General features: G+C 39.0%; 1 protein-coding gene across 2 annotated transcripts in view; it reads left to right on the top strand.

The window, feature by feature from the left end:
- PTPRO (protein tyrosine phosphatase receptor type O) overlaps positions 1–25,400 on the top strand; it is a 239,019-nt gene that overhangs the window by 149,874 nt on the left and 63,745 nt on the right. For both annotated transcript variants that reach the window (XM_078450066.2, XM_078450067.2), the window contains exons 5-12: positions 670–1,113; positions 3,178–3,339; positions 6,902–7,098; positions 13,958–14,078; positions 14,427–14,620; positions 15,778–15,889; positions 19,681–19,832; positions 21,018–21,138. In XM_078450066.2, coding sequence (XP_078306192.2) covers positions 670–1,113; positions 3,178–3,339; positions 6,902–7,098; positions 13,958–14,078; positions 14,427–14,620; positions 15,778–15,889; positions 19,681–19,832; positions 21,018–21,138 — 1,503 coding nt within the window. The remainder of the gene's footprint in view (positions 1–669; positions 1,114–3,177; positions 3,340–6,901; positions 7,099–13,957; positions 14,079–14,426; positions 14,621–15,777; positions 15,890–19,680; positions 19,833–21,017; positions 21,139–25,400) is intronic.

Here is a 25,400-nt window from a genome sequence, read left to right on the forward strand (position 1 = left end):
GATTAATTTTTATTAGAAATTCATGGACAAAGTGATATTTAAACTGCTCTTTGAAGGATAGGTAGAAACTGTTGCAGGTAGAGACCATATGGTGTGCCTTCCCAATTTTCTCCCTCTAGAAAGGTATACTTCCATAATTCACAAATTGATTTTGGGCTCATATGTTTCATTCTAGAGAGGTAAGGTGTGAAGCCATATTTCTAACATGTGTGTTATTGTTTCTAGAGACATGTATTTACCTTTTCTAAGCACAGCTGTGTCACAGGGAGCATTTTTATCTTGATAGCTAAAGTACACTGTAGCTGCTTGTTGGTAAGAAAGATCCAGTGGTGAGACTCAATTGCTTTAAAAGGAGATTTTGATAAGCCGAAGAATATTTACAAAGCTCTGCTTTGGGCATGGTGAAATTACCTGTTGGACAAGCATACTATCACTCGTTACTGTATTTGAAGTATGAGTGGTGATATACTAATGTGAATACATCGTGCACAAAATCTTAGATAAATGTGTACTTGCCACCACAGTAGTTCTCGATGTAGATTATCTTTATATAGTAGTAGTAAAACGAACCTCTGTTTTGTAAATCCGCTTGCATATTTGACTCACGAATAACTATTTGCTGTCATAGAATTAAAAATCACTCAAGAATAAACATTGTCTCCCTTACAGCCCCGTATCCACCCCGAAATATCTCAGTTCGCATTGTAAACTTGAACAAGAACAATTGGGAAGAGCAGAGTGGCAGTTTCCCAGAGGAATCCTTCATGAGATCACAGGATGCAATGGGAAAAGACAAACTCTTCCGTTTTACAGACGAAACCCCAGAAATGCCCTCTGGCAACATTTCTTCTGGTTGGCCTGATTTTAACAGCAGTGACTACGAAGCTATATCCCAGCCGTACTGGTGGGGCAGCGCATCGACAGCTCCTGAAAGCGAAGATGACTTTGTCAGCGTACTTCCCGTGGAGTATGAACATAACAGTACACTCGGTGACACTGAGAAGTCAACGTCAGGCTCCTTCTCATTTTTTCCTGTACAAATGATTTTGAATTGGTTACCACCCAAACCACCCACTGCCTTTGATGGGTTCCATATCCACATAGAAAGAGAAGGTAACGTAATAGGAAATCAGTGAAAATAGCAAACGGTGTGCAAAGGAAAGGAAATTGAAATATTTTCAAACTAAATTTAGAAAAAAAGACTGCTGGTAGACAGTTAAGATTTCAAGATAAATGGTAAAGGAAGGGAAGAGTCTAATTGAGTAGCAACGTGGACTGAGATTAGAAAACAAAACTGAACAGGTAGGATCAGCATCCAAGGTTCGGGAAGCGTATAAATTGCAAGTTTTGACAACAGGACACGTTTCACTGCCCAACATGTCACGTACCCCCGGCCGCTGAGGGAAACCTTACGTTTGGAAAGATTTTGATTAAAGTTGTAACCATCACAATTACAAAATATCCTGGAGAGATGTTCTGCTTTCCAGGACACAATTTGTGGAAGCATGCAGCAAAACAGTCTTTCTGACAAGATGGCTGCTTTCCCAAAGGGGTCAGACCTGTGTACTGCTTATCTAGGGACTCTTACTATCCTTAGGGTGTGCGCCCCTCTGGAACCTGTACCACTCACGTTTTCCTGAAGAGGAGCTGGTAATAAAATAGAAAACGCACAGCAACGGATAGTCTCACTACAGCTGCTGTATTGTGTCTCATGTTCATGTATCCAGCATCTCAGAGCCATTCTTTGTATTTTATTTTTTATTTTTTTTTAATTTGTTTTAACGTTTTATTTATTTTTGAGACAGAGAGAGACAGAGCATGAACGGGGGAGGGGCAGAGAGAGAGGGAGACACAGAATCGGAAGCAGGCTCCAGGCTCCGAGCCATCAGCCCAGAGCCCGACGCGGGGCTCGAACTCACGGATTGCGAGATCGTGACCTGAGCTGAAGTCGGCCGCTTAACCGACTGAGCCCCCATTCTTTGTATTTTAGCCCTTACCATAAGAAAAACGGCCATGGCCTTCAGTAAACTTGGGTCATGAATCACATCCAAATTGTTTGGTAGATTTTTATAGTCATTTGCTGTTTGTTTTGTTTCTAAAATAACATACTTTGTTTTATACTTTCCAGTCCAGTAGTTTGGGTGATAAAAGTTGTCAAGTTGGCAAAATTTGAAGTTCCAAATAATAGCCTTATTTCAGAGTAGGGCATTAGTATCATGGACTCTGATGTATTATATATTGTTTGCTCTTATTTTATTTAATAGAGGAAGATATCAAAAGCTGTGGATTCCTCTATGCTGGATTATAGTGCAGTCAACCATACCCATATATTGTATAAAGTTGAAATCCTTTGTCATTTCCAATTATTCGAGAAAAATCTTCACATTTGCCTGGAATTACTTGTATAAAGTAATCTGTCTTAATCTGCCCTTAGTTTGTCTCTTATTTTTCTGTTCCTTAGTATATTCTATGGAAAATAGGATCCCTTAACTCAGAATTTTTTTTAAACGAGTATTTCTGTGCAGGTTCAGTCATGCTTTTATGTGACTTCAATGTGTTCTGTTGAAGGCTATTGTAGTCACCAACGGGTGAGAACAACTTCAAATGCAGTAATAAGCAGCAGGAGATGAACTTTGAAGCAATGTAAAAATCATTTTTACTTTTAGAAGTTCTGGAAGAAAACAGATGAAGGAAGCATATTGCAAGTGTCAGAAAATCTGCCCAGAAGAATTATTTCTAACTAGAAAGAGTTCAGCTTATTTTAAGGCGTTTCTGGATATTTAATACTACCACCAAGAATTTATAAGATACTTTGTTGTCTGTTATTTTTTTACTCCTTATATCTAGATGAAAAAGTCAACTATTTTGATCTTTTCCTCACATTCTCCTATTATTGTGTACATATAATGTTGTTGGGAAACCGTACAGGAGAATCCCTAAGTTTTCTTGATTTCGATGCCATATTTTAGTTTGGTTATTTAAAAGTATTATGAAAACCAGTTTGAATACTTAGTCATCTTTTTTTTATAGCACCTTTGATTAAGATGTGTAATATAATGTGACAAAAGGAAAGAAACAATATTTTAAAAACTACTTTTTTTATTAATTGACTTGTTTACATTCAAGGCCCTTTCAGATTCCAATTCATATATATTCTCTTTTTTACATATGATTCAGAAAACTTTACTGAATATTTGACAGTGGATGAAGAAGCGCATGAATTTGTCGCAGAGCTGAAGGAGCCTGGGAAATATAAGTTATCTGTAACAACTTTTAGCTCCTCAGGATCTTGTGAAACTCGAAAAAGTCAGTCCGCAAAATCACTCAGTTTTTATATCAGTAAGTACCAAAGGGATTATGTTGTACTTACAGGGGGACTAGGACAATGGAACCGGGGAGATTAATGATGCTCCAGCATCAATGATTCATCAAACCTCAGAGACCCTGAGAAATCTTCAAGGTCAGGGGAGGCCCAGATCCATGAGATTTTGACAGCAGAGGAAATATATGTATGTTTAATAGTAGCAGACCTACTCAGAGGTTTAGCTTACAGATTTTTTTTTATTATGGTGATAATTGAACATTTATTAAGCTGACTTTCCACACTAGCCATCGCAAACTCTCCAAGGACATGGACGCACTGTTTAGGAAATATGACTTTTGTTTAAGGCCGTATAGAAAATTGATATTTTTGGACTATGTGAAAGGTCTCACTAGAATGTTGAGCTTATATAATTCAAAGGACAAACAAAGATTCATGGGTAGTGGGACCTAGGTGGTTGCCATAAATTTGGCACAAGAGGGCAAAGCTAGAGCATCCTAGAAGCCCCGGTGTCAAGTCTTAGGGTGACTTCTACTGATTCCATGAGGGGCAAGAGTAAAGTAATTACTACCTCTAAAAGCTGCACAAATCGTGCGTGTCTGTAATGCTTTTAGCTAATCTGAATGTTCACTAGAGGTTTAGAGGTCAAAAATCAGTTCAAAGCAGTTAGATGTGTCTCCGATCAGAAGAAAGGAAAAACCAGGAGGCAGTGGATAAAAACCGCTCATCAAAAAGGATGACCACCCTATACTTTATCACCCTCTCCAAAGGCAAAATACCACCTTTCGTCAATCCTCAGAAAGGTGGGTGGGAGAATGAGAAGGGAGGCAGAGGGAAGAGATCAGCTTATTTCACAGCTGAAAAATGTTGCAAATGACCCATGTAGCATTGCTGTTTAAGAAACCAAAAATGCCGTCGCTGATAAGAGGCCTAAAGATCCGTTAGATATACAGAAAGATTAGTCCTAATTGTTTGCACATCGATCTTTGACCTGAAGTCACTTGAGAATGAGGACAAAGTTTAGTATTCCATTTTTTCTGAACCTGACAATGTCTCATTAACCAAAAGGTTTCCTAGCCTGTCAGTAGAGGTCCACCGCAAGTGTGAAGAGCATCCAGGAACACTCCCTCAGCTATTCTAACCTCGCTTGGCTTTCCCTTCTCTGAATTGCTCCTGTGTTTCATAGTGCTCAGCACAAAATACAGAATTTATTTGTGTATGAATATTTCTCTCCATTTCTTTTATATGCGTACATCTCGCTTCTCATACCAAATTACAAAATCCTAGCCTGGGGTTATACTATTGATTTATTAATTCTGCTGTACCTTCAACCAACAAGTAATTCACTGAACTACTTTCACGCGTCAGGCACTCTGCCCTAGAGTATCCAAATTGACTAGTGCTATTGAGAATGTGTCAGAATTGCTCCAAAATATAATTATTTCAAAGAGGTACCTATTAATACTCATCTAGAAAAATATAAGGCACTAAAATTTTTGTTTTTTCTCTGCCAATAAAAGAATAATATTTGTAGCATTAGGATATTCTATTCTGCAATAGTGGGTCATTCAGGTGTACTGTATATATATCTTTAGTTTAAAACAGGACACTATAGATATAAATACTATACTTACCTGAGTAAGCCCCTACACACAGTGTAGTCTCACACCAGCTAAATTCTATTCACAGACCATTTTCCTGATCCAAACCGGGTGGGAGTTAAGCTATGACATTAATATTTATTACGTTTCATTCAGATTTATGGTTTTTTTTTGTTGCATTATGATTTCTAGGTATGTAGCTCTGAAGGTTTTCCTTCAGAGATGAGAAGTAAGGTAGAAATTTATATGAGTCCCCCAATAGCCTTACATTTCAACTACCCCCATTTTTCAGGTGGAAAAAACTAATTCACGGAAAGTTTAATGACTTTCCCAAGTGTCCAAGTGAGGACTAGACCTAGGAATATTTGCTAGCAAAGTCCATTTCCATGTAGCCTGCAATGACCTGTTACCTTGGCTCGATTATCAAATAAGTGAACTTATTTTCCTTATTCCCACTTTGGCTCTCTGTGCACCTGCTACCCCAGTAATCTTCATAACAGTGTTAACACTTCACATTTACATAGTTCTCTAACACGTATAATCTCATTTGATCCCAGCGACAGATGGCATCATGATAAATTGTTACAAAGCAATGACCCAGGAGACAGGGGGTCTGGGTTGGGCCCCAAGCACTTATTAGCTCTGTGACACTGGACATGCCATTCGCATCTCTGGGCCTCAGTTTCCTCATCAGTTAAATGAGGTATCGGATCTCTAAAGTTGTCAATCCTAACATTCTATGATTTATCCATTTGGCCATTTGGCCATTTATCCATCTGAGATTCAGAGATGTTAAATCATTTGCCCAGTCATTTGCTCACTAATGAGCAAAACTGAGTCTGGGTCAACGTACCTGTCTCCAAACCAATGTTTTCATAGTGCCTCCAGAAGTTTCATGGAGGTGTTAAGAGCATGGATTCTGGAACCAGCCTTCCTGTGCATGAATCCCAGCTCTACTTTCCCTTTCTCTGCCTCAGTTTCTTCATCTGACAGTGGAAGGAGTACTAGTACTTATCTCATAGGTCTGTCATGAAAATTAAAGGATTAAACTATGTAAACATATAAAAGCTTCAAACAGAGCCTGATACATGGTGAATGCCAGGTCTCTTTGCCACCACTATTATGGTCATTTTTTATTGTCTTTATCTCCCTTGCCCCCTTTGCTGTGAGCTGGAGACTGCTCTCCCCTGCAGAGCCACTTCCTTCTTTTCTCTTCATGGGTTCGAGCCCAGGAAGACACTCAGAAGTGTATCCTAAGCAAATAAAGAAAAGTTGTGCATTTGCATTTCAACAAGGACTTTCTGTAGATAATAACCATGTTAACACTTCTTGAGTCCTTACTATGTGTCAGGCACTGTGCTAATAACCACTTTAAAAACTTAAGAGAACAAAGCTAATGGTGGGCATTTCTATTCTGATACTTTATAATGAGGAACCCACCGCGACCCTCAAATGATCACCGGGATTGCAGGCAGCTTCTATAATTGAGTTTGCCTGTTTCTTCTTTCATACAGTCACACCCCGCCTCTTTGATCCTGCTGTTACCAAATTTAAAATCTTTTCACACGATGGCAGTCGAGGCTAATTTGAATCTCAAAGTAATTATTTCTAGAGACCGAAGGTCCTAACAGCAAAGGAACCATAAACACTGATGAAATGCCCCACCCACTGTTTGTTAGAAGAGAAGTAGATTCTCTTGGGTGAAGAATTGACCAGCGTCACCTCAGATGCACATAACAGCTGATGTAGAGCTTCTCTCTGTCCCTAGAACTGATTTTGTTGCTGCTGCCACTGCTGTTCGGGCAGTGGTGAGACCAGCTGGGCAGAGAACATACAGACATGCCGGTCCAGCTGCCAGTCTTACTTTGAGTATCTTTGTAAGGGCCAAAGGAGAACAACATGATTTTTAAAATGAGACTCTTTTATCTCAGCCAGCTCGGTATGACACCTCCCTTGTGCTCTTATGTGAAATGTTCAGGCCCATCAGGAGAGTGGATCGAAGAACTGACTGAGAAGCCCCAGCATGTGAGTGTCCACGTTTTAAGCTCAACCACCGCTTTGATGTCCTGGACGTCTTCCCAAGAGAACTACAATGGCACCATCGTGTCTGTGGTGTCACTCACCTGCCAGAAACAAAAGGAGAGCCAGAGGCTAGAAAAGCAGTACTGCACTCAGGTAAAGGAACAGAAAACAATGCTGACGGGTTCATTCGCCTGCTGTGGCACAGCCAGACAGGCAGAGCCAGGAGGCCGGTGCAAGAGGCTGTGCTGAGGTCTCCCCCGGGTGTGTTGTGCACGGGGGATGAGTGTGCATGGCTTTTCAGTGACAGTCTTCCTCCCTGTCCCTCTCAGGACTACCATCCCCCGTTTATTTCCATGCCTCATTCAGGAGACCTACGATGTGGGGGGCACCTGGGGGCTCAGTCGGTTAAGCGTCCGACTTCGGCTCAGGTCATGATCTCACGGTCCGTGAGTTCGAGCCCCGCGTCGGGCTCTGTGCTGACAGTTCAGAGCCTGGAGCCTGCTTCGGATTCTGTGTCTCCCTCTCTCTCTGCCCCTCCCCTGGTCACACTCTGTCTCTCTGTCTCTCTCTCTCTCTCTCTCAAAAATAAACATTAAAAAACTTAAGGGAAAAAAAGAGACCTACGATGTGGCAGGTACTCTGATAGATGTTGGGGATCTAGATAATTTCTATGCATCTGCCCCTTGCAGAGTTTATAATCTAGTGAGAACAACGCATAAGGGAACATACAGTTACTGCAGAGTATAAAATAAGGCCCAGGGAGCCCTTATGAGTTCTCAGAAAGAAAGAGCTGGGCATGAGTAAATATGGATTGGGGCAAGAGGATTGGGAAAACTGGCCAGAGAAACTTTTACCCGGCAAGGAGACAACCAAGCAGAAGATTCTGGGGAGTTTTTGTTTGTTTTACTTTTCCCATTTTCTTTTTCTTGTTATTTAAACTACAAAAAATAATTCATGCTCACTGGAAAACTAATTCAAAAATTAAAAGTACGAAAGGAAAAAAACTCCCCCCTCACTAATCGCAGCTAAGAAGAGCTTTTTAAAAAAAATTTTTTTTAATGTTTATTTATTTTTGAGAGAGAGAGATAGAGTGGAAGCCGGGGAGGGGCAGAGAGAGAGGGAGACACAGAATCAGAAGCAGGCTCCAGGCTCTGAGCTCTCAGCACAGAGCCCGATGTCAGAGGCTTAACCCACTGAGCCACCCAGGTGCCCCGTTGAGGAGAGCTTTGAAGGAGAAATAGGACTTAGCTGAGCACAAGGGAGCATGAAGGGCAAGTGGAAATGGGGTGCAAATCATTAGTTCTGGGAATGGCTACCAGAGTGAGCTTTCAGGCCCAACCATCCATCCGGAGGGAAACCCTGCCACATGGGCCCCGGGGCAGATCCTGCAGTCCGTCGCCCAGAAGTATCCACAGGGAGCCTGGTGCCAGCCATACTTTCCCAAAACTTAGTTTTATTTTTTCATACGGTCAAATGTACTGATTCTTGGTGTCTTACAAACAGAGTATTTACTTCCCCACAGGTAAAATTATCAACTCGTGTGTCATACACTGGAAATATAATACTCAAATGCAACAGTTGCTATATGAAAGCTTTTAGGACATTTAATGAAATTCAAAGAGTGAGAAACTTGAAACTGATAAGATGAATTTAGGAATCCTGGCCTTTGGAGCGCCAGAAAGGCTTAAAAGTACTGAGATAGGCTCTTACTTGAGGATGAGGCTACCCCTTGACTTCAATTAAATTAAGGAGTAAATATGCTAAACAGATTAACTTGTAATCACGACTCACTGTGCAGTTTACTAGCTTCCTTTCCTGAGCCTACCGAAAACGGCTGACTGGTTACCTTGCTAGAAACATCCGTTTCTCTTACAGAACATGACATAGAACTTGACTGCTCCAAGGTACATTGCTTCGCCCTTCATCTGATGTACAAATTATGTATCTTTTGCATAGAAGCCAAAGGCTAACGGTATAGATAGAGTTTGTAAATTATAAATGAGCCAGAAAAGGCTGGTCTAAGTGTACTTTGACAGTGCCTTCTTGAGATGCAAACATGAAACTGTTAAGGATTACAGGCAAGAAGGCCAATATTTAGAATGGAGGGCGGGATCTAGACCCGCCCGGATCTAGACCCGGGATCTAGACCTCACTGTGTGAGGCATTATCTCAATTACCACAGGAACATTTTGAAGATTTTGTTATTACACCAACATTATCCATTGCCTCACTATACACGCATGCATGTGCACGCGCGCGCACACACACACACACACACACACACACACACAGGCACACACATATGTTTAGATGAGGAAACATTATTCAAAAAGTCTCAAAAACTGGCCTGCAGTCAGGTGGCCATTAATCAAAAGAATCCAGAAGACAGTATCACCAGTACCTGTCTGACTTGGGCTTATTTCCTAAAGCAACTGTTATCCAGAAAAAAAAATTAATAGTTCTTTAATTCTGTCTGCAGTGGTACTGTGAATGCATTCAACAGGAAATTCAAGATTTCCTGCAGCTCAAAAATAAGAGTGATTCTAAGGCTAAACACATACAGTAGTCCCTCCCCTTATTCATGATTTCATTTTCCATGGATTCAGTCACCCATGGTCACCCACGGGCCAGAAGCAGATGATCCTCCTGTGACATATAGTCAGAAGGTCAATAGTAGCCTAGCGATAGGTCGCAGTTTCTACATCATTCATCTCACTCTGTCTCATCACACAGACATTTTATTGTGTCACGGCACCATAAGAAGAGAGCGTATAGTCCGATAAGATATTTTGACACAGACTACATTCACACAACTTTAATTACAGTATACTGTGTAATTGGTTTTACTATTGGTTATTGTTGATCTCTTACTGTCCCTGATTTATAAATTAAACTTTACAATAGGTTTATAGGTATGTAGGTATAAGAAGAAACAGAGTACATACAGGGTTCAGTACTACCCATGGTTTCAGAGGTCCACTGGGGGGTCTTAGAACACAGAATCCCCTGCAGATAAGGCGGGACTACTGTATTAACATTAAGATAATGCTTCGCTATTTGATACTTTCACTCTCCCTACTTGGCATCTACCACTGACTATACCACGGGATCGTTGTTTATATATCACCCAGGTCATCCATGAGAGTCACTGCGAGTACCGTTACCCTCCCTTATACCACCGCTGATCTCTGCATGCTAGGTGGGTCCTAGTGCAAGATCCTAGAAATAAAACAAATTTGACTCGAACCTTGAGTTCATGAGGCTTAGAGTCTGGCCTTCCATGGACCCATTAATTTGAACTTGTCCAAATCCCGCATGTGCTCTTCATGTCTGGTTGTTTCGTGTAAAAGTTTGCGGGCAAATGTTTGTGGAAAAGGGTGTTTTGCGTTGCATGCCCCCTAACAACCATCGTGGTGCTTTTCATTAACAAATATATGAGGAACATAAAGTCTGTGCTCCATCAGTGTTATACATAAAGGACCCTGTCAATTCTTCAAAGTAAACGTGCTCTCAGTAGTTTCTCTGAAGACTCACACACAATCCTAAATTTCAGGATTAAAAAACGTTACATAATATATGTATGTGTATTTATTTTTAATGTGATCTGCCTTGTGTAAGTGCCTTGTGTAAGTGCCTTCCAACAATTTACACACGCTGTTATTTAATAGTCTGTATGTATTTCCTGTGCTAAGACATCTTTCCTCCTATTTCTTTAGCTGAAGAGGGATAGGACCGGTGCCTCATTGGAGAGGCATTGGGCTGAACAGAATTCTCTGAAATGGAGACCAAGTGAGCTGGGAACGGGAGAGAGGAAATAGTGAAATGCAAAGATGGGATGAAAATTGGGGAAGGGGATGTGGAATGATCCTCTGGAGAATAAAATACATATTATACACATTATTTACTAAGTAGAGTGCAGTGTACCTACTCCCAAGGCGGTCCAAGATAAATAAAGAGTGATAGATAAATAAGAGGGATAAAAGCACAGATACCAGCTGGCAGCTTAGCAAATATTCGAAAACAGGGTGGCAGAAAAGAGTTGTTGATTAATTGTTACCAAGGTTATTTGCAACACCATTGCCCTCTTCTCTTTTTTTTTTAGTAGTGTGATGTATATACACATAGTTGCTTCTTATTAAAAAATCAAATCATGTCCCTAGGATGAATTTGTTATGATGGCATATTTTTTGCATTGAGGTATAATTATCACATTATATTATATTAATGTCAGGTGTGCAGCATAATGATTCAAGAGTCACATACATTGCAAGATGACCATCACAATAAGTCTAGTTGCCATCCATCACCATACAAAGTTACAAAATTTTTTTTCTAGGGATGAGAACATTTAAGATTTACTCTCCTAGCAATTTTCAGATAGGCGATACAATATTACTAACTGTAGTCATCACCACGCTGCATGTTACAGCCCCGTGACTTGTTTATTTCATAACTGGAAGTTTGTACCTCTTGACCCCCTTCACCCATGTCATCCTCCTGTGAACCCCTCTCCCCTCTGGCCACCCCCATTCTGTTCCCCATACCTATGAGCTTTGTTTTGTTTTGTTTTGTCTGCTCATTTGTTTTGCTTTCTAGTTTCCACACAGTGAAATCATACTGTATTTGCCTTTCTCTGACTTATTTCACTAGCAAAATACCCTCAGGATATTAAATATGATGGCAAACTTAAGTGGCTATGACTTCAGGTAGTCATTTGAATAATCAGAATCAAGTAGTTGCCTAAAATATTATCAAACCAAAGAGATTTTAACACCACCCTGAAGTAATCTACGCTTTGTCTGTCCTGCTATTCTAAATATTCTAAAGGAGTGATTAATGAGCTAGGTTAACATTCACAGGCATGCCTACATGTGCATAATATGTTGTTAAGTCTTAAAGGAAAGTTTGGAGCGACATTGATAATGCAACACCTATATGGTTCAATATAATATCGCTTATTTATATATGTGTGTAGGAGGGTCTGGAAGATTTTCCCCCAAAATGCTGGAAGTGGGGGGAGGAGGATAGAAAAATTGCCAGTTTACTTCATTTGCTCTTCTGTTGGGTGAATAATTTTCGCAATGCGCATTATTAGTTTTATCATTTAAAAATGTATTTTAAAGAAATAAGCCAATGTTGCTTAGTTGTGCACAGCATACACATTCTTATTCATAGTTTGTCTCTTCAGGAAATGCTCCATCAGATGAGAATATCTAGTTGGCTAACTTTACCTAGATGGCTTCCAGCAGAATTCACATTCTAAAACATGGGCAAGGACACTTGGGTGGCTCAGTCAGTTGAGCGCCCAACTCTTGATGTTTGCTCAGGTGGTGATCTCCGTGGTCATGAACTCGTGATCTGGCAGTCACGAGGTGGAGCCCTGAGCCACACTCAGTGCGGACCCTGATTGGGATCCTCTGTCTCCCTCTCTCTCTCTGCCCTCCCCGACTCATGCTTTCTTTCTGTCTCTGTCTCTCTCAAAATAAATAAATAGACTTGTAAAAATAATAAAATTTTTTAAAAAATAAAACATGGGCAAAAAATTCTGGTATGAGTGAGTAGGAAAGAAAGGGTGGAAATGCTATTTTGTGAATTCAACTTCATTTTATTTTGTTTAAGTTACTGGAAAAGAAATTATGGTATGCTGCTCCCCCTACTTACATTTAGAGCAAGTTGTCCCAACTCAAGTTATACAATTCCTATTGTGTAGAATCAGTTTCTGGTGTTAGAAAGGCTTAAAATTCATACCCATCAATTCTGTATTTATTCTTAAAATCATAACGAAGCTTAAAAAAAAACCTTATAGCATAGGTAAGCTGTCAACATTATTGTTCTTCTTTGATTTCTTTCTGCTCCTTTCCACAGTAATTTTACAACGTTATACACCCTAGAGGCCAAAAATTGATGAGGAGTGAATTATCTTTATTGAATCTCTAGTTTCAATAGAAACCTGTGAGGTATATAAGCATCCTCACCTGTGAGGTATATAATAGTATTATCTATAGTTTATCAGTCATGAAGCCACGCTAAAAATTATAAATAAATTCCCATGCTGATAAGAGGTAGAGTCAGGATTTGATTTCAGGCAGTCTGAATAGAGAACCTGTGTTCTCTCTACTAAGCAAGGCTGTCTTCAATATCAGAGGCATTAAAGGTCACATTTCTTGACCTGTAAACTGAACCATTAATCCTAGTGCATGCCAACATTTAACTTTAATAAGTACATTTTTTTTTAAATGTACATTTCATTCATGTCGGTTCTGTTTTTCTCTATATTGTATTTGTTACCTAACCAAAAGTTAAAAAAAAAAAAAAGAACAGTAAAGAAGGGCTCATCTATATGAGAAATATTTTCTACAACATTATTTTAAGGGGTCACAATAGCCTTCAGAAGCATTTCCTACTGTATCTTGATGCTTAGTCCCAGACTTGCCTGTAACAGCCATTGGAGGTCACAACACTAAGCTTCCAGTCCCAACACTGCATCTGAATATGTGACCTTGGCCATTTCCTGGTTTTACTGTTTTGGTCTATTAAATGAGAGATTTGGAGCAGATAATCTCTGAGGTCATTTCCTTCTCTATAATTAGATATTATATGCTTCTTAGTGACGAGAGACCAAAGACATTCCTGCACTGATCTTTGTATGTTTTTAGCTGACACTACAATTTAGGATGTCAGACTACCCTTATGGTATTGCTGATTTGATTATGGTTAGAGGCTGATGTGTCTCTAGTGTACATGGTTAAAATTGACATTGATGGTATAAAGCAGTTCATGGGGCTTATTAAATCCAGCCGTAGAATTTGAATGTTCCGGGTTCCCTTCAGTGTTCACATAAACTATAAATCATGCTAATTTTGAAATCTGACCTTCCCCAGAACGAGCAAAGGCTTCTGGATTTCAAAGGCGTCTGCGGCTCCACAAAGAGTCCCTGAATATGGTATCAGCCTCTGTGTCACATTCTGAAAGCCCACCTCTAAATAAATCATGTTGGGTGTTTGGTTTAAAGGTGAACTCAAGCAAATCTATTATTGAAAATCTGGTTCCCGGTGCCCAGTACCAGGTCGTGATGTACCTAAGAAAAGGCCCTTTGATTGGCCCACCTTCAGATCCTGTGACATTTGCTATCGGTAAGTGGCCAGCCTCAAGAATTACTTTACCAGAGTACTGTTGGTGGGGAGGGGGACGCAGTGTCCATGCCCAAGTCATTAGCATCATATATGGGGGGTCCATACTCATTCACCCAATATTCTACATCCAGAGTCATAAATGACTACAGTTGTATAACCTGGGGTCTAAAGTTAGCAACTATTACTCAGAAAAATAACATCGGAGGCAAATATGATTTATTCAATGACCATATCAGAAGGGCAAAAACTCTAGTTTTAAGAAGTTTGAAGCCATTTCTAAGACATTCGAAAAGATATTAAACCTTTCTTCTTGGCTCTCTTTTCTCATCCTTCCCTGCTTCTTCTTAGTTCCAACGGGAATAAAGGATCTAATGCTCTATCCCTTGGGTCCTACGGCAGTGGTTCTGAGCTGGAGCAGACCTTACTTAGGAGTGTTCAGAAAATATGTAGTTGAAATGTTTTATTTCAACCCTGCAACAATGACATCAGAGTGGACAACATACTATGAAATAGCAGCGACTGTCTCCTTAACTGCATCAGTGGTAATGGTTCCTTAAGTAGCCGTCACACTTCCTGTGTAAAGAAATTTGCCTTTCTGTACCAAGTGTATCAGAAAAAGTTACCTGTAAATACACATGGGTGGTTTGCTACCTTCAAGATTTTTTTTAGTTGTTTTTGCGTGTAGGACTGTTTTTTCCGAGGGAGAGATTGAGAGAGAGAGATTGAAAGAGAGAAAGAGAGAGAAATAATTATGTGAAGCATGCTTTCACCCCTAATTGGGCATATCCACTTTTTAATAGAGCTAAGAGCTTATGGTCTGTCTCTGTCCCTAGGAGGAAAACACAAAAAGTTACCGTTAGTCATTCAATAATTAGTTGACACTGTTTTAACACTAGTGATGAGTATTCTTAACATCTACACATCACTTAAATACCTATGATGTCAGGCTATTAGAGGATGCTTTTCTTTCTTTTAAAAAAAATTTTTTTAATGTTTATTTATTTTTGAAGGACAGAGAGAGAGAGTATGAGCAGGGGAGGGGCAGACAGAGAGGGAGACAGAGAATCTGAAACAGGCTCCAGGCTCTGAGCTGTCAACCCAGAGCCCAATGTGGGGCTCGAACCCACAGACTGTGAGATTATGACCTGAGTGAAGTCGGACACTTAACCAACTGAGGTTGGTTGCAACCAGGTGCAACTAGAGGATTCTTTTCAAGAGAGCAGGGAAAGATTGCACTTTCTGAGGCTGGAATAATTTCTAAGGCACAGGTCACACATGAAGTGCACGATTGCCCTCTACCGGTTGATGTCTCTGGTATTTGCCACCCAACAAGGATGCATGATTATGGTCCAAACTGGGAGAACACAAAGTCGTGAGAGGCCAGTTTTTGTAGAAATAGGGGAATGTGTATGTACAGTCGCTTACAAATAAGTACTATTTCACATGCGTAATACAACTTAGGAAACTGCAAAACGAGACCAATATTAGTAACATTGGACTCAATACCGATGAATCACTTTTTTAAAAGTTCTGTTTGTAGATCATTCTATTTACATGCAGATATACATACAATACAAAAAGGTATGGGAAGGAAAATAAAAAAATACTTATTAATAATTTTCATGACCTAATAAAAGTAACTCTATTCCAAAAATAGGATTTTTTCTCCCTTGCTCTTTTGTCTCCTTGCTCTTTTTAGAGGATAGCCAATCTGTTGCCAGCATGGTACTACAACTTTCGAGTTACCATGGTAACATGGGGAGACCCAGAACTGAGCTGTTGCGACAGCTCCACCATAAGCTTCATAACAGGTGAGTAGTGTTATGGGAACGGCTTCCACGGGGAGAGAACGCCATTTTGAGGAGTTTCTGAAGAGATACATCTCCAGAAAGTGCTAGGCACTCACCCAGCACTGACTGAAGCTCAGTCTCATGGAAGCTAGTATCCTTGATTCTGAAAGTTCATTATTTGTTTAAATGATAGTCTTTGAAAATCAAAATACATTTTCATCCTGAGTCATTGTCCTTTATTTATGTGCCCCTGTTTGGAATCGATTAGAATAGAGATGTAGCAGACAGAACTTTGGGCTTCAACTGATTTTACCCACTCAATGATTTTGTTTGCTAGAGTGCCTCCATTTCCTTATTAATTCAAGTTGTAAAGTTACAGGCTGATGGCAGCATTGTCCACAGCAGGAGTTATAACAGGCTTTGGAGACTGATGGACCTAGGTTTGAATCACGGATCGGCCATCTACCCTGTGTAACCTGTGCATGTTAACTTTTGTAAGCCTCAGGTTTTTTTTTTTTTTTTAAAGCACTGAAATAGTTGTTAGCTCATTTTCATATAGCAGAGATAGATAACAGAGGTGGTCAGAGATGGCAATGGAAGGGGGATTTCATCAAAGAAACACTGACTATTTCAGAATCCTATTTGAACTATGATTTTTCAGGAAATTTTGGTTGGACTACAAGGCTATAATTAGTGTTATACTGACAGAAGATGTGAGAAAAATATGTTTAGGTGAAGAAAAATGTTACCAAAATATTTTCTTCACTGGACATCTAGTTTTACTCTGTCAGACTTTATCAATGAAAGAAAATGCAAAGAAATCAATCGCGTGGGAGCACCTGGCTGGCCCAGTTGGTAGAGCATGCAACTCTTGATCTCTGGGTTGTGAGTTCGAGCCCCATGTTGAGTATAGAGATTACTTAAAAATAAAATCTTAAAAAAAAAAGAAGAAGTTAATCATGTGAATTCTTACACTATCAACATACATAGTATATCCCTTTCCTTTACTAGACAATATTTGGAGCTCCCTGTGTTCCAGATATTAATAGTAACACTAGAGTAGACAAGTGAAAGACTACCAAAATATCAAAAAGGTAGAAAATACCAATTATGTGATAAGTAGTGTGTGAGCTTCTTGACTATATTAATAATTGCATACTTAATTTTAGTTACATTTTACCATATAAATAATTCATACAGCTTAACTTTATTGACATTGCCTTTCTGAGAATGCTCTTTCCCCCTCAGAGAGAGACGTCTGAAAGGAGCCCAGACTTTGCATCTGAAGACGTGATTGAGCAGACCTGGCCCTCCAGAATTCTAGCTGTCAGACTTTGAGCAAATTGTCCTAATGATCCTCGACTTCTTTTTTCTCATTGGCAGAATTCAAAATGTGACCTAACAACCGGCTAATAGAGCAAGACCAAGTGTTTTAGAACTCTCTGTAATAAAGCAGAAAACCACCTTGCCAGGCTCTCTATGGTGTCTCTGAAGGGGGACACTGGAAACGAACGATTAACAGGATTTGGAGTTCTGGACTCAAGTGGCTTAGGTGTGCCTTTCAGAGCTGGGAACTGACTGGGACCTGGCAAAAGTTATGGGCCTGGCAAGTCTGAATAGTTCTATGGTTAAGTGAGCTGCTTGGCTAGGTGAGCAGTCTGTTGTCTCCAGCAAATTGATCTTTGTGAACTCCTTATCTTTTCCTGGGACAATCTCCTATTTTAGTGTATGTGCTGCCGAAGCGAGCCCTCCTGGGACTATCTCCTAAGTCATGCTGACACTGTCCCTTCACGGTGTCACCTAAGCATATGAATATAGACGGTCTCAACTCTCCCATCTGTCAAATAGGCATAATAATATTTCACAGGTAGTGTGAGAAGTAAATTATATAATGTAAATCATTATTAAAATATATATGGGCACTGACTTATTTTTAGACTTATTTTTAAAACCAATTGAAGTATTTGCCTTATCTCGTTTTGCTTTTCTTCCCTCGTCTCAAGTTTAAAGCAAACAAGGATATCACACTTCTCTTTCCTGTGCTTTTAGTTGTGATCCAAAACGCCAAATCGTGTGATATAAAAGGATACAGGAATAAAATATTTGAATAAAGTGTGATTTATTAGGATCTCTGGACTACTGTCTTTGTTAGGCAACTTTGTCTGCAAGTCAAATGCATAGTAATTATGCCAGTGTACCAAATTATGTTTAATAAACAAATAGTGACATCTTGTGGCCTTTCAGCAATATGCTGAATTTTAAGGAAACAACATGGCGTATAAAAATCTAAAGATCTCTAGTTAATACTTATGTGCGGGGATTTGTGTTAATACTTATACAATTTTAAATACGTTTCCGGGTTTGCAATTTTAAAAGTATTTCTTGTCCTCAGTAGAATTAGAACATGAAAAAATATCCTTTGGCAAAATGTAAGTATAGATACATATGTATAACGAAGTACATAGAAATATAATGGAGGAAAGAAGCCACAGGTATTATTCTCTTTATTAGACTATTCTGAAATACGATTTGGGTTTGTGTTAACTTGCTTGCTACAGAAATGTATTTTACGCTCTATATTACAAGTCTGTTCCGTAAAAATTGTTCTAGAAAGCATAGTTATGAATGTTTGTTACAAGTACTCGTAGCATGTCGAGGAAACTAAATCTTCATGGTTTATAGAAATTCTCCTCCAGATATTTCCTTTGGTCTTGTGCTGTCTCTCAGAATGGAACACTTGCTTGTCCAAACCAGCATGCACAGGGAACTGAACTTCAACTGTGTGTGTGTGTTTCCTAAAATCTTCAGAATTATCAATTAAGTTTAAAAAATAATTAAAATATACATTCAGAGCTCATATATTATAAAGCTGGTAATGAACTCTCCTCCCCATTAAAAAATTTGAATTTAAATGTGTCAGAATATAAAATAAATGAAGAAACTCAGTGTTAGAAGTTAGTTTCGTGGTGTGATAAAAGAGCCCTTCTTTCCTTCCTTGCTACTTGCTTCAGTAACATTTATTAAGAGCCTACTTTTTGCAAGGTGCTGGTTAGACATGATCAATGGTATTGCTTTGTGATTTTATATAAACAATATTTATTTCCTGCCCCTCTAATCATTGATCTTACTGCCCTTTATTTCTATAAACATCTTTGCTATGCCACAATAAAAAATATACTTTTATAGGACCCCAAGTTTTCCAGTACTGCTTGGAAAATCAATTCGATAATGCCTTATACTATTAATTTATTGATGCAACAAGTGGATGCAAAGAAGTGAACATTTTAGGAATCTTCTAACTATGAAATCAATATAAAAGACCTGATATCCTCAGGTACAGATGGGTCTGGCTGCCTTGTGTCTGGGCCATACAAGGTGGGGACCCAGGAAATCAGTGCCCAGCTTTTACCACCAACCTTCTTTATGTTACTGAGAGGTCCTGGGATCCCCGACCATCTTATGGTGTGAATTTTTTAAGGTTTATTTATTTTGAGACAGACAGAGAGAGAGAGAGAGAGAGAGAGAAAGCATGTGAGTGAGCGGGGGAGGGGCAGAGAGTGAGAATCCCAAGCAGGCTCAACGATGTCAGTGAGGAGCCCAATGCAGGGCTCAAACCCACGAACTATGAGATCATGACCTGAACCAAGATCAAGAGTCCGATGCTTAACCAACTGAGGCACCAGGTACCCCTTTATGGTGTGAATTTTAATTCTCTAAATTAACTCTACATGGGATTGCATGCTCTGTTGGTAAGTACTTTAATTATATTAGTCTCTTATTAAACTAAAATGTGCCTCTTACCTTCCTTGTAGCCCCAGTTGCTCCAGAAATCACATCTGTGGAGTATTTCAACAGTCTGTTATATATCAGTTGGACATATGGGGACGACACAACTGACCTCTCCCATTCTAGAATGTTACACTGGATGGTTGTTGCAGAAGGAAAGAAGAAAATTAAAAAAAGCGTATGTTTTTTTGAATCCCAGTATTGGGCATCTGAACATTTATTTACATAAACTCTTGAAAACCATTAAGCAAACATTTATTGAAACATTAAACAAATGGTTTATGCCAGTTGGCACTGTTTTGGGCTCCGGAGAAGGGACAGTAAAAAAAATTAAATTCCTCCTTTCAGAGAGTTTACCTTTTAATCTTTAATAGTGATCTCTAATAGTTAAAACTACTCATCATTTACATTTAAAGTTATGATTTGAGGTTTTTATTCAGGATGTCAAACATTTTCAAGAAAACCACAGTTAATGTGTTTTGATATTTTCTCCATATATCACCAATGCCTAAATATTTGGGTACATTGAAAATACTGATTTCTTTTCTCCTGCTTTATTAATTACACTTTTGACATGGCGTTAGTTAGGGTACAGACTAAACTACTGTAAAAAAAAAAAAAAACATAGCTCGAAGAAAATAAAAGCTTGTTTCTCTCGTGCTAGCATAGAACTGTCAGAGCACCTCTGCTGTAAAGGATCAATCATCCAGGGGTCCAGATTCTTTCTGTCTTGTTGTTTCTTCTAAAACTGTGTAGTCTTCATTTGTATAGCTGAACCTTATCATCATTACATCCATATTCTAGCATGCAGGGAGAGGAAAGGAGAAGATATGGAGGCCCAGCACTTACAGAGTGTAGACAGGATTATAAGCTGCCCATGTGACTTCCACTTATGATCCATTGGTCAGAAGTAGATCACATGGTTCCCTCTAGCTATAGAGGAAACTAGGAAATGTAGTCTTTAGTTAAGAAACCAGGTGGCTATAGATATGACTAGGTGTCTTCTGAGCTTCTCAGCTAGGGCTGAGTTATATACATATCAGCAGACACCTAACAGTTGCCTTTTCTAAAATTTGCTGTGAATAAGAAGAAAAGTATCAGAGTAGTACCTATTCTAAATAGAGGATTAATTGCAAAAATGTTCTGATATTTATTGTGCACGTGTAGAGCTACCTTGCATTTGGTTCAGTTGAGGAATTCATATCATTTTCAAAGGAAATAAAGTATCCGTAGGGTTGTAATCAACTATAGAAAGCAGCATAGAGTAGACAGAATGCCTACCATAGCCCTGTAGTTGTTTGGAGTGGTGTTCTAGTTCAAGTTCATTAGAAGTTTAAACCTTCAATCTTGATGGGTCTTTCAGGTAACACGCAATGTCATGACTGCGATTCTCAGTCTGCCTCCAGGAGATATCTACAACCTCTCAGTAACCGCTTGCACTGAAAGAGGAAGTAATACCTCCATGCTCCGCCTTGTCAAGCTAGGTAAGAAAAATATACATGAGGGTGTTTGTGAAAATAGTCATGCCCAGAGAACTAGCGTCTGCATCTCTTGATTTGTCATGGTCTTTTCAATTTGATGAAATAACAGAAAAATGTTCACTCTCTTTCATAAGTGCAACATAAACATGTATGTTCAACTTAAATGTTTATGTATTTTTGAGAGACAGAGAATGAGCAGGAGAGGGGCAGAGAGAGAGAGGAGGGCAGAAGATCCAAAGCAGGCTCTGTGTTTATAGCAGAGATCCTGACGCATGGCTCCAACTCATGAACTGTGAGATTATGACCTGAGCTTAAGTCGGACACTTAACCAACTGAGCCACCCAGGCGCCCTCGTTCAACTTAATATAGGTTTCTGTGAATGGAATTTTTGCTATTCTGGGAGTCAGGAGTATTCCCCATCCTTAGTGAGATTAGAGAAATGAAGAAATCTTAGGAATTTAGAAAAGGAAAAGCCTTAGAGATTATCTAGTGCAGTGCTTTCAACCCCTATCAGACACCATTCCTTTCTCATGTAAGTATTATGTGATGCCCTTTTTAATATCTCAAATTGAGACTTATAGATAAAATAACCCACATACTGATTTTCAAAGTTGATATAATGGCCTAATTGTAGTGTAAAACCAAGGTAAAAAAAATATAACAAAATCATATGGATTCCCTGTGTATTTGTTCAGATACAGTGCTTCTGTAAGTCAAAATGGAATTGTCTAATGACTGCACATAATTAAAATGAAAAAGTTGAAGTTTACAAGCAGTAAAGGAATCAGTAGTTCTTCCATGCACGTATAAAAGGAAATAAAGGCGTGAATAAATAACTGAGCAAGCATAAGTACAAGTGGACCCTTGAATAAAAGTTAGAATTAGGATAAGTAGTAAGAGATTACATGTATTTGCATGTGATGAGAGAAAGAGGAAAATAACCTTAATTAAAGTAAAGAGAACATGCCAAGAAAAATAATAGGCTGTGGATGGGGGGAAATGAGGAAAGTATAATATTCTTGCAAATGAGCTGGAAATGATGGTGTAGTGTAGTGTCAAAATAATTATTTATATTATGAAATACAACTAGGAAGTGACACTATTTAACACAAAACACATCTTTTACATTCAACAGTTTTCCACATAGTGAGGTATACATTTAGTTTCTGATACATAAAGGGGCCTCAGGGATAATAGTCTATAATCAGCAGCAGGCAAGAGAATGGATTGGCAAACAGTTGTGGGGTAGTGTCAGTGTAAGAGGGGCCACCTAGAAATGGATGCACTTCAATGTGTGATTTTCACAGCAGAGATCTCCTTTTTATATTTTGAAAATTAACAGTATAGAGAATGGCAATATTGAAAATAAGAATATTTTCAAAACACTTAATGCAACTTACTGACATCCTGTTTCGGATGTCTGCTAATTTATAGTCTGTATCTAAGTCTGTTCCTAAGAGTGTCAAATTGTCACTCTCACCACATATGTTTATAGGCGTAGCTGTAGGTAAAGACTGATCCAGGGTGTTTTATTAGCAGCTTAAACAAACACCCAGAGTACCATTGCTGGTAGGGATGTAGCTTTAGAAAACTCGTAGCAAATCCCAAACAAAACAAAACAAAACAAAACAAAACAAAACACAGTCTTTCCTTAGTTTCCCCAGTAGTTGCTTTTCTCTATAATTCAGTGCATAAAACACTGTCTTAAATCTTTTTGTCTTCTGTTGGCCATGGCAAAAATTAAATCCTCACACTGACACCCTTTAAAATTAGGGTTGTCCAGGTGGCGCAGTTGGTTAAGTATCCGACTTCAGCTCGGGTCATGATCGCATGGTTTGAACCCCACATCGGGCTCTGTGCTGACAGCTGGGAGCCTGGAGCCTGCTTCGGATTCTGTGTCTCCCTCTCTCTCTGCCCCTCTCCCACTCACACTCTGTCTGTCTGTCTGTCTGTCTCTCTCTCTCTCAAAAATAAATAAACATTAACAAATTTTTAAATAAATAAATAAAATTAAATAGGTAGCTGGAGATACATAACATATTAAATAGAAACTATTGGCAGAAAAAGTAAATTATTGAGTAATTTGTAAATAACACCTTAATTCCATTTAGGTATTTTTCTTAATGACAACTTTCTTCTAAATTATTTTACTCAACTTCCAGAAAATCTTTTCTAACATTATTATGTGATAAAGTACTTGCAATTACATTTATAGTGGATTTATTCTGGTATGACATTACAAACATATGTGGGATGTGGGACTTGGGACAGTTTTTCTGTTTGGAGCTTTCATGATCATTGCAGAACATCTAGCATTTCTGCTTCCTGCCTACAGAAGCCCAGTTAACAACCTTCCTGGTGGCTATTAAAAACATTCCTACAAATTTACAAACACCCTCCCATTGAGAACCACGAGTTCAGTTTCATTCACTGCAGGCAATCTGCTCTTCTTCCCCAACCGTCTGTACTTCAACTCTAGGAATGTGGAGATCACCAGCTTCCAACGTTGTGTGATCCTTCTATTAAAAAAAAAAATGCCTGCCTATCACTTGCAACTGCTATCTCTGATTTTGTCCTTCGTGGATATAAAAATCCGTTCAAAACTCGTTTCCAGGTAACTGGAATTGCTTAAAGATTATGCTCACATTCCCCATGCCTTTCTTGTCCCCAGCTTTATGATTACAGGAGGCTGTAAGTGTTTCTTGGGTGCTAGCTGCTTTCTCTAACTCATTTGGTTGTTCAGAGGTGGGTCTTACCAAAGCAGCAATTAGGGAGCCTATCGAGAGCCTCACTGTTGCCATAATGTGACATTATGGTTGATATATGATCAGGAGTATGAGTTAAAGTCCTGAGCTGGTACAGTTATACTCACGCTACACAGGCGTATGAGTAAAAATCATGATAGTTCCCAGCCCAAATTTATCATGAGGTTTTGAGGTTCCATATTTTCCTGTTAGCAGGCAGGACTACTTAAACCAGTGTAGAAAGGTCCTTTAAACTTTTCAAGAAGGGAAGGCCAGTTTCCATAAAAATTATTTCTTAAAATCAATAAGGTTTTCCTTTTTATGATCTAAATATCAGACAAAATACTGCTTCTACATCATTGCTCTCTGAAAACAAGACAATCTGTATATAATGTGCCTGAACTCGGCCTTTTTCCCCCTGAAAACTAAATAATTTCACTTGTCATCCATTTGTCTAGAAGTCTATTTTCTATTTCACTCATCACATTATTGTTTTCTGGTTCTTTCAATTTTCCATAACACATATGGCCTTGCCTACTGTAGGTGCTCAATAGATATTTATTGAACCGAACTGCAACCACAGACCTCAAAGTTGAATACATTCTACCAAATTTTATCTTTCAAAGAAGTAAAATAACATTTTGCTTTAGTAATAGCTGATTGCAGTTATCTTTTATTTCATAGAACTTTCATTCTAGTCATTTTATGTTCCTTTATAGCATTCATTCGGTGTCCATAGAAGTCATACGAATTCTACTTTACAGAAACCTGCAACTCTGGCACACAGATTTTTAAGGCTAGTGTGAATCAGAACGATGTTGTTAAAGCTAGGACCAAAACTGGTTTGGCTAACCCTGAGGTCGGTTTCTTTGTGATAAAAGCCTCTTTGCAATGGCTCTACTTGGTATCATGGAGGGCAGGATCTACATCTATGGGAAGAAACCAGGCTATGATTGAGTCCAGTATAATATAAAGTAATCCAGGATGGTATGTGCAAGGGTAGAGAGCCTCAAAGCAATTCTCAAATTGAGAGCCAAAGATTCTCAAATATTATGTCACCGATCAGCATCCACAAGAAGACATCTACCAACAGTGGTACTGTTTGCAGGGCATTGAGCCCATCATCCTATTAAGAATTGTAAGTTGTCAGCAGTTTCACGGTACCATGGAGGTATGTGATGACAGTTCCCTTTGGCAGTCAACGCAAATGTGAATCAAATCTGCGCTAAGAAATGTCATTTTACAAGAACTTACTGGTCTACATGCAACTGTGGCTTCAACCAGCAACCAGTCATAACTTCTGGTCTTGGTGAATCCACTTGAAACTCTGGGCCAACTTTAAGAGAATTGGGTAAGTTTACACCAGATAAGCAACCATTCAAGAAAGAAAGAAAGGAAAAGAAATAGGGATGAGAAGGGTTGGGCCTATCACAAAATAGCTCTATGGTAGTAGAATATCCATTCATGAATTCATTCAACGAATACATACTGAGAACCTTCTAAGAATTGCCCAGATGCCAG

This window comes from Panthera onca, chromosome B4 (genome assembly GCF_046562875.1).
Source record: "Panthera onca isolate mPanOnc1 chromosome B4, mPanOnc1 haplotype 2, whole genome shotgun sequence".
In the NCBI taxonomy this organism is placed as follows: domain Eukaryota; kingdom Metazoa; phylum Chordata; class Mammalia; order Carnivora; family Felidae; genus Panthera; species Panthera onca.